A 16,447-nucleotide genomic window follows, 5' to 3' on the forward strand; every position below is an offset into this window, starting at 1 on the left:
TGGACATGGTCCGTGGCCCACGTCTGGCTCACAGTCTCCACCCCCATTTTACAGATGAGGTAACTGAGGCACAGAGAAGTGAAGTGACTGCCCAAGGTCACAGAGCAGACAAGTAGAGAGCTGGGATTAGAACCCATGACCTTCTGACTCCCAGACCTGTGCTGTAGCCACTATGCCATGCTACAGATAAAGCATAAAGAAAGTGGGAAAAAGTAATATAAACCGTTTCTTGATTGCAGTGAACCAAATACTATATAGGCGTGGGCTAAAATGTCACAGATGTCATTCTCCTCAAAAAGAGCAATAATTGATATATATTCTAGGACCATAGTAAAGGAATATGCCACACAAATTCTGTAGTTTAAAAATCTCACCACACCAGGAACATTCCAGAAGACTAACCAACCAGGCTTTCACAACGGAGGTTTAGCAGAGGAAATAAGACCAATGTTCTTTCCTTGGAGCTCTTTCCACTCTGTCTCCCTCTCCTCTCTCCCCTTTATCTCATCTCTATTTTCCTTTCTCTCTTCCAACCTCTTCCTTCTGCCCTCCCTCTCTCCCTCTGTCTTCTCTTTCTCCCCATCATTCCTCTCTCCTCTCTTAGAGAAGCAGCGTGGCTCAGTGGAAAGAGCCCGGGCTTGGGAGTCAGAGGTCATGGATTCGAATCCCGGCTCTGCCACTTGTCAGCTGTGTGACTGTGGGCAAGTCACTTCACTTCTCTGTGCCTCAGTTCCCTCATCTGTGAAATGGGGATTAACTGTGAGCCTCACGTGGGACAACCTGATTACTCTGTATCTCCCCCAGCACTTAGAACAGTGCTCCGCACATAGTAAGCGCTTAACCAATACCAACATTATTATTATTATTCCCTCTTTCCTCTCCTTTACTCCCTGTCTCCACTCTGTCCTTCTCTCCCCTCTACCCACCCCCCCTTCTCCCCTAACTCTTTGTGCTTTTAGGATTGCTGCCAGTGGTATGTCTGCCAAAGTCCTATTCTTATATTTACAGGTTGATTTGGCATTCTGGGAATGTTTGCTCATCCTCGATTGAGCTCTATAATGCTTCTTGGTCTGGCCTATTTATTGAACCAATAGTTTAGGATCCATTATTACTCTATTACAGGAGCAGGACCTTGGACTCATTGACTAGTGTTTACAAATTATCTCTAGCTCTCTACCACACTGCTGCCATGCTGATCCAAGCACTTATCATATCCCGCCTTGACTACTGCATCCGCCTCCTGCTGACCCCTCTGTCTTTCATCTTTCCCTCTCCAGTCCATACTTCACTCTGCTGTCCAGATCATTTTTCTAAAAAAAAAAAAAAATTCCATCCATATCTCTCCACTCCTCAAAAACCTCCAGTCATTACCCAACCACTTCCTCAACAAACAGAAACTTCTTACCATCAGCCCTCTCCCTCTTACCTTATCCCGCTGATCTCCTCCTATCCCCCAGCCCACACACTGCCATCCTACTCACTGTACTTCCATCTCATCAATTTTGCTGCCAACCCCTGGCTTATGTCCCTCCCGTCCCCTTCATCTCCAGCAGATCCCCCACTCTCCCCACCTTTAAAGCCTTATTCAGGGCACCTCTCCTCCAAGTGGCTTTCCCTGACTAAGGCCCCGTTTCCACTACTGTGTCATCTTTGCACTTGGATCCGTACCCCTTGCTCTTCAGCCCACCCTCACAGAACTTATGTCCATATCCTTATATGCTCCCATTTCCCTAATCTGTAATTTATTTTTATGGTTTTCTCTCCTGTTACACTGTTGGCTCCTTGTGGACAAGGATCATGTCTTCTAACTTTATTATATTTTACTCTCCCAAGGGCTTAATATAATTTTCTAGACTAAGCTCGATGTGGGCAGGGATCATGTCTCCCGACTCTTTTGCGTCGTACTCTCCCAATCGCCTAGTACAGTGCTCTGTACACAGTAAGTGCTCAGTAAATTGATTGATTGATTGAGTCTCTCCCCCTTTCACAGAGACTCTGGCCCTTGAAGAAGTTTATAATCTAGAGGGTCAGGGCTCTGGGGGCCCAGGTAAGATGCCCCGTATCAGCTGTTGTGCTGGGGGGGAGACTGGGAGGGCCCTTTCTCTCATCACATTGGAATTTGGAGTGGGAGAGAGAAGTGGGGGAGGGGAGTTGAAGGGAGAGAGTCCAGAGGAATCAGAGGGTTGAACTACAGGACACGGCAGCTGCAGAGAAGAGCATGGAATGAGAGGGTTTGAGATAGAGGCAAGTTCTGACGCGAAGACATCGGTTGAGAGTCCTCTTGGTGGGAGCCAAACCAAACCCTCTACTGCTAGGAAAACCATTCCGGTTATTGGGTGGATGTGAGAGACACAGATTCCTATAGCAAACCTTCTAATCCAGACCTATCCAGAATTCCTATCCCAGAATTTATGATAGTCCCACTCCTCTACTGCTGCCCCCGGAAGACAGGCTGGGATCTAAAAGATCTAGATGGAGCTGTGATTAACGAAACCTTTATTAAGCTCATTGTGGGTAGGGAATCTGTTATATTGTATTTTCCCAAGCGCTTAGTAGAGTGATCTGCACACAGTAAGTGCTCAATAAATACTAATAACTGACTTAGTTAAGCTTCAAAGCAAGAGTGATACAGAGGCGATAACGGGTCAGTTGGGGAATCTCTTCACTGCTTAGCCAGTCAGAGAAAGAACAGTATAATGGGCAGGGAATGTGTCTACCAACTCTGTTGCAATATATTCTCCCAAGCGCTTAGTACAGGGTTCTGTACACAGTTGATTTATTGATCCCAGAAAGCTGAATGTAAATTTAGTCTCTACATACGATGAGACACAAACACAAGAGACTGAGGCACACATCTTCAAGGACCAGTGCGAGAAGCAGTATGGCCGAATAGAAAGAGCACGGTCCTGGGAGTCATAAGGGCCTGGGTTCTAGTTCCGGCTCCACCACTTGTCTGTTGGATGACCTCAGGCAAGTCATTTCACTTCTCTGTACCTCAGTTACCCCATCTGTAAAATGGGGATTAAGATTGTGACCCATGTAGGATGTGGACTGTGTCCAACCTGATTACCTGTATCTACCCCAGCACTTAGAACAATGCCTGGCACAGAGTAAGTACTTAACAAATACCATTTTTAAAAATAAAGACCAGGTAAAAACAATTTTTGTAAAGTCTACAATTCAGACTTTAAAGTTATTCTCCTTTAACTTCTCACCTTTTAGTCAGATGTTTTTTACAATCTACTAGTAGAAATCTCTGAAAAATGTAAGGTGTATAAAAGGACTCTAGGGAGTGTTTTCCACCTGTCAGTCCAAACTGCTGGACTAATTCTTTGTCACCTATTTTTTTTTTATCATTCCCTGAAATCTTTAGTTTATGTACATCACTAGGGCTCACCGTTTCTGTCTCCTTTTCTTTCTTTTTTCTTTCTGCGTCTTCCCGTTCCTGCCCCCTGTGGAAAGGTGATGTTCCCATTCCCGTTCCCAAGTCTTTTGCCAGTTGAAATTGGGTTGAATAAAACCAGCCTCTTGGAGACTTTCGGACATGGTGGAGCCAAGGAAAATGCATCTTGGCCAACACTGGCTTTCTTGAGTTGTGCCACTTGGCCAGGTGTGGCTAGGTGATGCTGTGGAACTGCTTGAGAGCCCCTTCTACTTCTTGGCTTTGGGGAGTGTGTGCGGGGTGGGATTCCGAAGCTGGGGCTGGACAGCCAGGACTGCTTCAGGATAATGCCATAATGCCATCTACCTTGACACGCCAAGTTAACTTAAGCGGGGAGCCAGTCAAGCCAGGTGAGGAGTCTTGGCCCCCTGAGAGCCAAAGGAGGGTGGAAGATGAAAGGGTGGCTGGAGTCGTTTATTCATTCAGTCAAATTTATTGAGCGCTTGCTGTTTGCAAAGCACTGTACTAAGCGCTTGGGAGAGTACACTACAACAACAGACCCACTCCCTGCCCACTATGAGCTTACAGTCTAGAGGGAGAGGCAGACATTAGTACAAATAAATAAATTACAGATATGTGCATAACATAATGTGCAGCTGAGCCCTTTGAGGGTCCATTCTCGGCACGACCATTCTGGGGAGTAGCTGTAGCCTCTTCCAGATGGCATCATTATGGGCAGAGAATGTGTCTGCTAATTATGTTGAGGTATTTAATAATAATAGTAATAATAGTAATTTTGGTATGTGGAACAGGGACTGTGTCCAACCTGATTAATACAGTGCCTGGCACATAGTAAGCACTAAACATACCTTTTTATTTTTTAAAGGAGTAAATGACGATGATAAAACGTAGAAAACCATTTCCAGGCAAAGAGATTGATCCACAGGGTCTCAGACATCTGAGAGGTCAAGGAGAATAAGCAACGTGGCTCAGTGGAAAGAGCACGGGCTTGGGAATCAGAGATCATGGGTTCTAATCCTGACTCCGCTGCTTGTCAGCTGTGTGACTTTGGGCAAGTCACTTCACTTCTCTGTGCCTCAGTTACCTCATCTGTAAAATGGGGGATAACTGTGAGCCTCACATGGGACAACCTGATTGCCCTGTATCTACCTCAGCGCTTAGAACAGTGCTCTGCACATAGTAAGCACTTAACAAATACTAACATTATTACTATTATTATTATTATTGTTAGATTTGGCAAGGAATAGGTCATCTTTGATCTTGGAGAGCGTGGCTTCAGGTAACTGAAGAATGTGGAAACCAGAATGTAGTTGGTCAAGAAAGGAGATGGAGGAGAGGAAATGGAGGCAGCTGGTGGGTACAAACCCATTCAAGGAGTTTAGATAGAAGTGGGAACAGGGAAATGGGCGATGCCTGGAAGGGGCAGTGGGATCTGGAGAAGGGTTTCTTTGCAGAGGGGAAACTGGAGCATCTTTCAAGGTAGACAGGAAGTAGCCCTCAGGGAGTTCATTCATTCAGTAGTATTTATTGAGCGCTTACTATGTGCAGAGCCCTGTACTATGCGTTTGGAATGTACAAATCGGCAACAGATAGAGACAGTCCCTGCCCTTTGATGGGCTTACGGTCTAATCGGGGGAGACAGGCAGACGAGAACAATGGCAATAAATAGAGTCGAGGGGAAGAACATCTCATAAAAACAATGGCAAATAAATAGAATCAGGGTGATGTACATCTCATTAAACAAAATAAATAGGGTGATGAAGATATATACAGTTGAGTGGACAAGTAAAGTGCTGAGGGGGTGGGATGGGAGAGAGGGAGGAGGAGAGGGAAAGGGGGGAGAAGAGTGTTTAGCTGCGGAGAGGTGACGCGGGGGGTAGAGGGAGCAGAGGGAAAAGGGGGAGCCCAGTCTGGGAAGGCCTCTTGGAGGAGGTGAGCTTTAAGTAGGGATTTGAAGAGGGGAAGAGAATTAGATTGTCGGAGGTGAGGAGGGAGGGTGTTCCAGGACCACGGGAGGACGTGGCCCGGGGTTCGACGGCGGGATGGGCAAGACCGAGGGACAGTGAAGAGGTGGCGGCAGAGGAGCGGAGCGTGGGGGTGGGCAGTAGAAAGAAAGGAGAGAAGAGAGGTAGGAAGGGGCAAGGTGATGGAGAGCCTCGAAACCTAGAGTGAGGAGTTTTTGTTTGGAGCGGAGGTTGATAGGCAACCACTGGAGGTTTTTAAGAAGGAGAGTGACATGCCCAGAACGTTTCTGCAGGAAGATGAGCCGGGCAGCGTAGTGAAGAATAGACCGGAGCGGGGCGAGAGAGGAGGAAGGGAGATCAGAGAGAAGGCTAACACAGTAGTCTAGCCGGGATATTACGAGAGCCTGTAGCAGTAAGGTAGCTGTTGAAGATGGCAATCAGGGAAAGGAGGAGAGTGGGAGGAAATGGCGCTTATAAGGGAAGAGGGCATGGGATCGGAGGCACAGGTAGATAAGGAAGATCCTTTAGATATCTGGAAGCACCTTTGGAGGCTTTCCAAAGGCCAAACCGACATCATTGGCTGTTTGCTGGGAAAGGGGGTGTTCTGTCACTTCTACTGGGGATTGTCTGTACCTGTTGCCGAATTGTACATTCCAAGCGCTTAGTACAGTGCTCTGCACATCTTAAGTGCTCAATAAGTACTCTTGAATGAATGAATGAAATTCCAAAATAATTCCTTCAAACTCATTCATTCATTCAGATGTATTTACTGAGTGCTTACTATGTGCAGAGCACTGCTCTGAGTGCTTGGGAGAGTTCAACACAACAAGTCGGCAGTTACGTTCCCTGCCCACAATGAGCTTGCAGTCTAGAGGAGGGGTTGAAATACCTGTCCTCCCTCTCCCTTGTCGACTGTGAGCCCTTTGGGGACCAGGGGCTGTGTCTGACCTGATTTTCTTATATCTACCGCAGCGCTTAGCACAATTAAGAATTAGTAGGCTTGTTTATTAAGTGCTCCTGGTAGGTACTTGATAAATACCACAGTTGTTATAATTACTGTTTCCATTTATTGAGCACCTACTGTGAGCACTGTGCTAAGCTCTTGGGAGAGTATAATAATAATAATAATGGTATTTAAGTGCTTATAGTGTATCAGGCACTGTACTAAATGCTGGGGTGGTTATAAGCGTGGCTCAGTGGAAAGAGCACGGGCTTGGGAGTCAGAGGTAATGAATTCGAATCCCGACTCTGCCACTTGTCAGCTGTGTGACTGTGGGCAAGTCACTTAACTTCTCTGTGCCTCAGTTACCTCATCTGTAAAATGGGGATTAACTGCGAGCCTCACATGGGGCAACCTGATTACCCAGTATCTACCCCAGCGCTTAGAACAGTGCTCGGCAGATAGTAAGCGCTTAACAAATACCAACATTATTATTATTATAAGCAAATTGGGTTGGACACAGTTCCTGCCCCACACAGTACTCACAGTCTTCTTCCCCATTTGACAGATGAGGTAACTGAGGCCCAGAGAAGTGAAGTGGCTTGTCCAAGGCCATACAACAGACAAGTAGCGGAAACAGGACTAGAACCCATGGGAACAATAGAATCCCTAGTGTCTTCAAATCCCTGCCTTGTCTTGTCTTGCCGTGCCGTCAAGTCGTCTTCAACCCATTGCGACGCCACAGACACATCTCTCCCAGAACGCGCCAGTTCCATCTGCAATAGTCCTGGTAGTGTATCCATAGAGTTTTCTTGGTAAAAAAATCCAGAAGTGGTTTCCCATTGCCTCCTTCCGCGCAGTAAACTTGAGTCTTCGCCCTTGATTCTCTCCCATGCCGTTGCTGCCCCGCACAGGTGAGTTTTGACTTGGAGCGAATTGCCTTCCCCTCGCTAGCCACTGACCAAGCTAGGAATGGAATGGGTAGGCCTCTGCCTGACTCTCCTTCCTGTAGTCGAGACTGGAAGAGTACTGGGAACTCTCCAGGTGTGACCCTGAGCGGGGTCATATCCGCTCAGAGTAAATGCTTACTCCTGTTCTTTCTGAAATAATAATAATGACAATATTAGTACTTGTTAAAGGCTTACTGCGTGTCCAGGACTATTCATCCTGGGTAGAGGATGCAATCAGATCAGAATCAGTCCCCGTCTCCATGGGCTCACGGTCTAAGGAGATGGCATCGGGGGTTGCACTGAGCTCAAGGATTCAGTACAAGGAAGCGCTAGGAGAACAGACTGTAAAGCCCAGCCAAACAGGATGTTTCCCGGAACCCACTCCCTCCTTTCCCCTTGAGCAGAAACTCTGCAGCCCAGTTTCAAATATTTAATTCCTTCCACTTTGGAACACAAGTATTTTGGGACTAGGGGAGGGATCAAGAAGCCCATAAACTCCTTAACTGTTTATTCCCTTTATCGCCTCAGGCTGTGCAGGCAACCAGCTGTTGTAGGGGCCAGCAGGAGATTTCCCAGTTAGATCCTTGGCAATGCTGCAGGCCCAGGAGTAGTAATGGAAGAAGAAATCATAGCAGCAGCATCAATTAATCACTTGGCTGGCTACCCCTAACAAACTCAGATACTCATCCGGCCCACAGTACTTAAAGGAGATTAAATCAATCAACTGGTACTCTATAGCATTTATTGAGCACTTGCTCTGGGCTGAATAGTGTACTAAGCGCTTGGGAGAGTAAGACAGAATTAGTGGATGCGATTCCTGTCTGTGGGGAGCTTACAGTCTCATGGGCAAGACAGACTCTAAAATAAATTAGACGTAAGTGAAAGCAACCGAATTTCAAGATCTGTACATAAGTGCTCTGGAGGAGGTCCCCAAATGCTCATAGGGGGGTGAGTACTTGGGAAGCAGGAAACCCAGGACTCTCTTCCCGGTAGGTCTTGCTGCCTGTGGGCCTTTAAGTTCCGCAGACAGTTCTTTCTCCCGATGAGTGGTCTGGAAGGCAGGAAGAGGCACTCTTTTCCCATCCCAATTCTGACTCGTCGCTCCAGCTGGAGCCCTCTTACTCAGGATTCGGGATTTGAAGAATTCCTTCACAATAATAATAATAACAGTAATAATAATTGTGGTATTTGTTAAGCGATTACTGTGTGCCAGGCACTGTACTAAGGGCTGGGGTAAGACATGTAAATTAGGTTGGACGCAGTGGTTCTAATGGTTCTAAACTAATCCTCTGCCTTTGGCCCCTCCATTTTATAGCAGGGGAAATTGATCCCCTCAATTGTGAGCCCCATGTGGGGCAGAGATTGTGTCCAAATGATTGTCTGGTATTTCTCTGCCATGTAAGCACATAGAAAGTGCTTACTAAGGACCTTAATGATCATTTATTAGTGTGTGAATCCACCTAGATTAAAGAGCTAAAGAAACTGGGTTTGCACCTGATGCTCTCCAGCATTGATTTGGTAGCAACTGCTCAAGAATCACCCTGAGTCACTAAGGATGGGAGTCTACTTTCTCGCTGACTCTGGTCTGAGAGCCAGAAATAGGGCACTGCTAAGTTGTTCTGCTCCTTGAGGGCAAGGATTGTGTCTTTGCTCCAGTTCTGTTCTCCCAAGTATCGGGTAAAAGCAATGGCCCGCAGTTCGATGGAGTAGAGTTGGAAGACATGATTCCTGCCCACAAGGAGCTTACCGTCTAGAGGATTTCTGGCGGATCCAGGAGTATCATAACTCTCGGTCCTCTGTGGCCGGGGAAGCTGTTGCCCCGGTTCCAGCTGACATTTGTCTGGAAAGATTTAAGTAAGGAGAATTCTTCCACATCCCGGTCTCTGGATTGCATCCATTCAGGAAGTTCTTGTGCTTATTCAGGATGATGGGACACATTGCCCCTCAGACCCTGTTTATTTTGTTAGTTTATGGCATTTGTTAAATGCTTACTATGTACCAGGCACTGTTCTAAGTTTCAGCTAGAGACAAATTAATCAGGTTATACACAATCCCTGTCCCACATGGGGCTCACAGTTTTAATCCCCATTTTATAAAATGAGGGAATTGAGGCACAGGGAAGTGAAGTGAAGGTCACACAGCAGACAAGTGGCGGTGCTAGGATTGGAACCCAGGTCCATCTGACTCCCAAGCCCATGCTCTATCCATTAGGCCTTGCCCAGGGAATCCCCATGACCACTCCCACCTCGTCTGTTTCCACCATAGTTGGAAGTCAATTCACTGCATCACAGCGGGCAGGGATTGTGTCTGTTTATGGTTGAATTGTACTCTCCCAAGCACTTAGTATAGTGTTGTGCGCGCAATAAGCGCTCAGTAAATACGAATGACTGAACGCTCTTCTCACTTCTTTGATTTCACCATCCTTGAAATGCAAGCTGGGGAGATCCAGTCATCATCCCATCAATACCTCCAGCGAGGAGTCCCACAGGTAGTCGCCAAACCAGAGTTCAGGTCTACCCGGCCTTTCCCTGGCCCCTCGGGGACCCATGTCTGTTAGAGCTAGGACGTCAACTTCCCAATAACTTTGATTCTTCTCTGTCTTCACCCTCCCTCATTCAGTTGGTTTGTAAATCCTTCCGGCTCTTTCTCTATATTTTACAGATCTGTCCCCTCCTCTCCGCCCTGGTTCAAGCCCTCCTCAGCTCCCAGCTGGACCACTGTATCAGCCTCCGTACTGGTCTCCGTCTTCGGCCTCTCCCCTCTCTCGTCTGTCCTAGCTAAAGCTGTATGTATCGTCTTCTCAAATCACGGCTCAGAACTCATCCCTAACCTTCCTCCCAAATCCCCAACCTCCTCCTAAATTGGCCTTCTCGATCCTGTAGACTGTAAGCTTGTCACGGACAGGGGACGCGTCTGCTAATTCTGTAGTATTACGGTCTTCCAAGCGCTTAGTACAACACATAGTAAGCGCTCAAGAAATATCACTGATGGATTAATCTCAAGGATCCGATCTGTTATCTATCCCTTAAATTTCTTGTCTCCTGCCTTGACCTCCCTTCTCTCTCAAATTCACCAAACCGTATCTCCTCCTCTAAGACAGTCCCTGATTCACCCCATGCCACTCCATCAGCCACCACAAGTCCATGCATATTTATTTTTATTTGCCTACTTTCATTTCTGTGATTTATAGCTTTGTTCCTACTCTTTTTGGCTCTTACGTATCTGGCCATTTGTTTCCTCTTGTCTCCAATATTAGTTTGAAAGCAGACTTTCCCTTCCACAGTCTGTTCTTGAGGGCTTAGCACAGCACTCTGTGCTGCTGTCCATGCTGTTGCTGCTGATTAATTGAACCTAACAGTTAGTCTCCTGATAGTTAAGGGCCAATAATGATAGTAATTATAATACAATATAGTTATACTATAATAACACTATATATTGAACACTATTCTAAGCACTGGGTTTTTTATTATCATTATTAAGTGCCGTCAAATCGTTTCAAATACTTAGGGACTCCATGGATATACTTTCTCCAGAACATCCTGTCCTCTGCCATAATCTGCAACCTTTCTAATGGTTCTTCTATTATCATTGTTATGGTCTCTATCCCTCTAACTGCCAGTCTGCCTCTTCCACCTTTTTCCTGGCCTTTTCCTAGCATTAGTGTCTTCTCCAGAGAATTAGTCCTCCTGACTATGTGTCCAAAAAAGCTAATCTATGTCGAGTCATTTGGCCTTCCAAAGACCATTTTGGTTTAATTTGCTCCAAAATCCATTTGTCTGTCTTTCTGGCAGTCCATGGTATTAGCAAAAGCCTTCTCCAACACCACATTTCAAAAGAATCGATGTTCTTTCTATCCTGTTTTTTCACTGTCCAGGGGTAGGTACAAAGTAATCAAATTGAGAAGCAATGGGGCCTAGTGGATAGAGCACGGGCCTGGGAGTCAGAAGGACCTGAGTTCTAATCCCACTCTACCACTTGCCTGCTGTGACCTTGAGAAAAACTTCATTTTTCTCTGCCTAAGTTACCTCATATGTAAAATGGGGAGTAAGACTCTGAGCCCCCGTGAGTCTTGGACTGTGTCCAAACTAATTGTCTTGTATCTACCCCACTTCTTAGTACAATGCCTGGGACATAGGAAGCACTTAATAAATATCATTAAAAAGAAAGATTGGACACAGTTCCCGGCCCACAATGGGCTCACAACCTAAGCCAACTAGGAGCATTCCCTAATGGTCAGAGATGGGCCTGGTAGTCAGAAGCACCTGGGTTCTAATCCTGACTCTGCCACCTGTCTGCTGTGTGACCTTGAGCAAGTCACTTACCTCTCTGTGCCTCAGTTACCTCATCTATAAAATGGGGATTAAGACTGTGAGCCCCATGAGGGACCTGGACTGTGTCCAACCTATTTACCTTGCCATGTTTCTACCATGCCTTGTTTCTACCCCAGTGTTGTGTACAGTGCCTGGCATATAGTAAGCGCTTAACAAATACCGTAAAGTAATTAACGTCATCAACAAGAGGATTAATTAATTTCCGGGTGTAGGATCCTGGGCTGATCAACACTTGTTCAACCACAGTCATGCTAACAATATGCTAGGGGCTTCCTGTAGCCATATGCTTAACTCTGATCCAGACCTCATATCCTTTCTGCTAACCCTGATGACAGTTCTTGCCAATTGATTTTTGTCAAGGCTGGAATCTCACTTTTTGCCAGTCAATGGAATGTACGTGTCTGGACCAAAACACTAACTGCTCGGTTTTGGGTTATTCCTAATTCATCCGTGGGCTTGGCCCTCACTGGTCCTTTGACTACTGAAATTAATGGGGGGTTCCAGAAGGCAGGAACTAGGAAAATGGAATCAGGGAGTTGTTTACATTAGGCCAGGGAGGAAGTGCATTTTATGTGCCTCAGTACCCTTATCTGCGGAATGGGGATTCAACGCTTGTTTTCTCGCTTGCTTCGACTCTAAGCCCCATGTGGGACCCGATCATCTTGTATGTATCCCAGTGCTTAGTAGAGTAATTCTTTTATGGTATTAGTAAGCGCTTACTATGTGTTTGGTACGCTGTGCCGAGCACTGGGGTAAATACAAGCACTATTGGGAAGGAGCACAGCATAGTGGATAGAGTGACTTGCCCAAGGTCATACAACTGGTGGAGCCGGGATTAGAACCCAAGTCCTAATTTGCCCTCTGTTTTGGGGGTTACCTCCTTGAGGGGAGGGGAACTGGTGTGCCACCAGGGATATGAGGAATATTCCCGGGAGCCCATGTTGAATAGCTGCCGCACCCCTGGAAGGACACCAGGATACCGGTCGGGCCCTAGACCTGGATTAGGCTCATTTGGATAAAAGTTCCATTCATGGTGGCTGCTCTTTTCAAGGCAGTGCTGATTTAATAACTCTGTTATTTGTTTTGCGCTTTCTATACTCCAAACACTGTACTAAGTGCTGGAGTAAGAACAAGATCATTGGGTCCCACATAAAGCTCACATTTGTAAGTAGGAGGGAGTACAGGTAGAGAATCCCATTTTTCCAGATGAGGAAACTGAGGTCCAGAGAAGTTAAGTGAGTTGCCCAAGGTCACGCAGCAGGGACGTAGCAGAGGCGGGATTAGAACCCAGGGCCTTTGACTCCGAGGCTCATGCTTTTTCCACTTGGCCATGCTGCTTCTCTGATTTGTAATAGGAGGAGTCCCAGCCCGGGGAAGAAGGATCCTGCTCTTGGTGCTTATTGGCAGTAAGACGAGCTAATGGCATATAGCATGTCCTATACGGTCATCATAGGTGATCCCACCTGGAATCCCTCCTCCGATCCGACAATTACTCTATCCCCACTTCAAAGCCTTAGTGAAGGCACATCTCCTCCAAGAGGCCTTCTTGACTAAACCCTCTTTTCCTCCCTTCTTTGTCGCCCTGACTTGCTCCCTTTATTCGTCCCCAGCCCAGCCCCACAGCACTTATGTTCATATCTGTAATTTATTTATATCAGTGTCTGTCCCCCCCGTCTAGACTGTGAGCTCATTATGGGCAGGGAATGTGTCTGTTTATTGTTAGATTGTACTTTTCCAAGTGCTTAGTTCAGTGCTCTGCACATAGTAAACGCTCAAAAAATATGACTGATTGACAGGAGTAAATGGCCCAGCCTTCTGCAACCACACCCAGTCTTTCCAGATCTCCCTACCCAAGCTTTTAGGGACCCAAACTACTGAAAAAAAAATCTGTGGGTACCCAAGGCCTCTCTGCCCCATCCTTGTATGAAATGGAAGGCGTCCCTTCCGTGATCGCTGAATTAAGGAAAAATAACATCTAGGAAGCTGAAGCAGTCAACCCCAGTTAGCTGCTAGGATTAATGGCTGCGGACGCAGGAGGGGAAGGAGCAACCAACTGAGGCTTAAGATTTGGTCACTTTCCATCTTTATGTTGGCAGGCTGGTAAGGGGGTCGTTAGGCTAGAGAAGGCATTGGTTTGGTTCCTGGGTTTGATCTGTGAGTTAATGAAACTCTCTTTTGGCTTTGCTTTCTGCAGATCATGATCGAGTTTTGCCCTGGGGGAGCAGTGGATGCCATCATGCTGGGTAAGTGTCCCCGGGCCCTGGGCGTTTGTGGGTGTGGGCGGGTGTCAGTCCTGGGCTTCGCCTGCCCCTGGTTTCCTTTCAGGGCTTTCACAGTTGCAGTTTGTGCTTCCTCTGCGTCTCCACCCACCTGCCTTTTGCAAGCTCTCCACCCGCTAGCCACTTCCTGTAGCGTTTTGTTTCTGGTGAGAATGAGCCACCTGCTGGAAGATGCCACTGCTTCCTAGGACCAGCCAAAAAGCTGTCCCACCCCTCGTGGAGGAGATCCCGAGAAATGCTATCATCTTTGGGGGATATCTGCCCCTCTGAAGGGTATAAACCCTTCCATCTAGGAAGAGACGACAGTTCGAGAGGATTGAAGCATATAGAATCACAAAGTGGGTTGGAAGGATGCAAGAGAAATTGTATCAGTCAGTCAATGGTATTTATTGAGCACTTACCAGGTGTAAAGCAGTGTACTAAGTGCTTGAGTTAGCAGATACATTCCCTGCCCACAACGAGCTGGGTAGTTCAGTAAGCTCCTCTATCAGCATCACTGAAGCTCGAGGTAGGGTAGGTTCAAAACCAACCAAGAAACAAACCAAAAAAAACCTCTTCATCGGCGGCTCGGAAATATTTGAAATTCTTGGATAAGGAAGTTGTGCAGTGGAAAATATCAAGGGGAGTTTGTGTAAATTCATGGTCAAGAGGTCCATAGTAGGTCACTTGAGGGAAATTTGGGGATGTAGAGAAAAACATCAAGGTAGAGTGGTCCATGCAAAGGTTGGATGTCCTTGATGGTGACTGTGATATGGTTATTATTAGATTTGTTAGGTGCTTACTAAGTGTCAAGCACTGTTCTAAACACTGGAGTAGATCCAAGTTAATCAGGCTAGACAAAGGCCTAGTCCCACGTGCACAGTCAAAGTAGGAGGGAAAACTGGTATTGAGTTCCCATTTTACCAGTGAGGTATCTGAGTCACAGAGGAAGTGAAGGGACTGCCCAAGGTCACAAAGCAGACAAGTGGCGGAGCTGGGATTAGAACCCAAGCCCTTCTGACTCACAGACATGCTGTATTTACTAGTTCATGCTGCTTCTTGACAATGAGCCAGTCATATTTATTGAGCACTTACTGTGTGCAGAACACTGTACTAAGCACTTGGGAGAGAACAATGTAACAGAGTTGGTTAAATACATGAGATATGGCTATGTACATGAGTACTTCAGGGATTCTGCAGTGGTTAAGCAGTCAGTAGGCGATATTCTCTTCAGGATGGACATAAATGGTCTGTGACTCGGAGATCCCCAGTGGACCACTCTTCCTGGCAGCTGTGGGAGCCGGAAAGTGACCTTGGGTCATATTTCCCATTTTATTATAAAGGGCAGAGGAGGTGAAGCCTAAAGAAGGAAAGTGATGAAACAAATTGGCAGAGAAGCCGAGACGAGATTTGAGGATTTCTGGTTTCATGTAAGCTCACTGTATTTGGGGAATGTGCCTACGAACTCTATTATATCGTACTCTCCCAAGTGCTTAGTAAAATGCTCTGCACACAGTAAGCGCTTAATGAATGCCGCTGTTTGATTGATGTCTGGTCTTTTAATCATTAACTTTTGGGGAGGAAAGTCTCACCCCCTGTGCCTGGAACTCCTGGTAGCTTGGAACGACCTTGGGGGTCATGCTGGGAGATGCCTCCAGGATGATCCAGGTGGAGCTCGAGGCAGCATGGGATTGGTGGAGAGGGGGGTCTCAGCTGGGGACTCCGGACCATGAATGTCTTGGATTGTCCATAAGCTTTGCCCCTGTCCTAGCCAGAGCTCCAATATGAGGCATCTCACTCCAGGTCCGATCAGCGTGACCCTGGCATCCCTAGGATCTCAGGGTCTCTTGTGCTGATCGACCTGGCCCTGATATTTAGTCCAGGGATATCCAGTGGGTCCTGGGGACCTCTGGCCCCCTCCTTCTGGGGCTCCTCTCAGGAGTGGGCTGGCTGCAGGTACTGAGAGTTTTTCTGGGGGTCTTGCTGCCCAGGAAACTTGACCTTAGTCTTCCCAGGAACAAGTGGGGCCTGCTCACAAACAAAGCCCCTGAACCCATCTATTTAACATAACATGGGTGGGGTCTCTCAGAGGCTCTGCCTCTCCTCTCAGGACTGCTCAGTCCAGGCTGACGGAGGGGCAGGGGGAAGATTTCAGTTGGCGAATGTGAAATGTGAAGTTCCCCCATCCCTTTTCTGGCCACCGAGAGAGGGCTCGGAGGCCTGGAGTTTTCTTCAGGGTTGTAGAGCCCTCTGGTCTTTTTCTTCCAAGGAGTGGGACAGATTTTAAGTCTTTCTGTGAAATTACCCTGAAACTTCTTTTTTAAATTTTGTAATGGTATTTGTTAAACACTATTATCCACCAGGCACAGTGGGGTAAATACAAGATAACCGGGTTGGACACAGTCCCTGCCCCATGTGGGGCTCAGTTTCCATTTTACAGATGAGGTAATTGAGGCAGAAAAGTTAAGTGACTTGCCCAAGGTTATACAGCAGACATGTGGCGGAGCTAGGTTTGGGTCCTCTGACTCTCAGACCCGTGGTCCATCTACTAGGCCACACTGCTTCTCAGCTTTCTCTTTTCAGTTTGCCACCACCATCCCT

At 46.9% G+C, this 16,447-nt stretch overlaps 1 protein-coding gene across 2 annotated transcripts in view; it reads left to right on the forward strand.

Annotated features, from left to right (window-relative positions):
- Positions 1 to 16,447, forward strand: part of STK10 (serine/threonine kinase 10) — a 100,418-nt gene that overhangs the window by 38,449 nt on the left and 45,522 nt on the right. The window contains exons 1-2 of one of the 2 annotated variants that reach the window (XM_029049968.2): positions 9,940 to 10,042; positions 13,783 to 13,831. In XM_029049968.2, the coding sequence (XP_028905801.1) occupies positions 13,786 to 13,831 (46 nt within the window). In that variant the 5' untranslated portion in view covers positions 9,940 to 10,042; positions 13,783 to 13,785. Of the gene's footprint in view, positions 1 to 9,939; positions 10,043 to 13,782; positions 13,832 to 16,447 lie in introns of those variants that run through there. The other variant, XM_029049967.2, reaches the window with a different exon arrangement.

Source organism: Ornithorhynchus anatinus, chromosome X1 (assembly GCF_004115215.2).
Source record: "Ornithorhynchus anatinus isolate Pmale09 chromosome X1, mOrnAna1.pri.v4, whole genome shotgun sequence".
NCBI lineage: Eukaryota > Metazoa > Chordata > Mammalia > Monotremata > Ornithorhynchidae > Ornithorhynchus > Ornithorhynchus anatinus.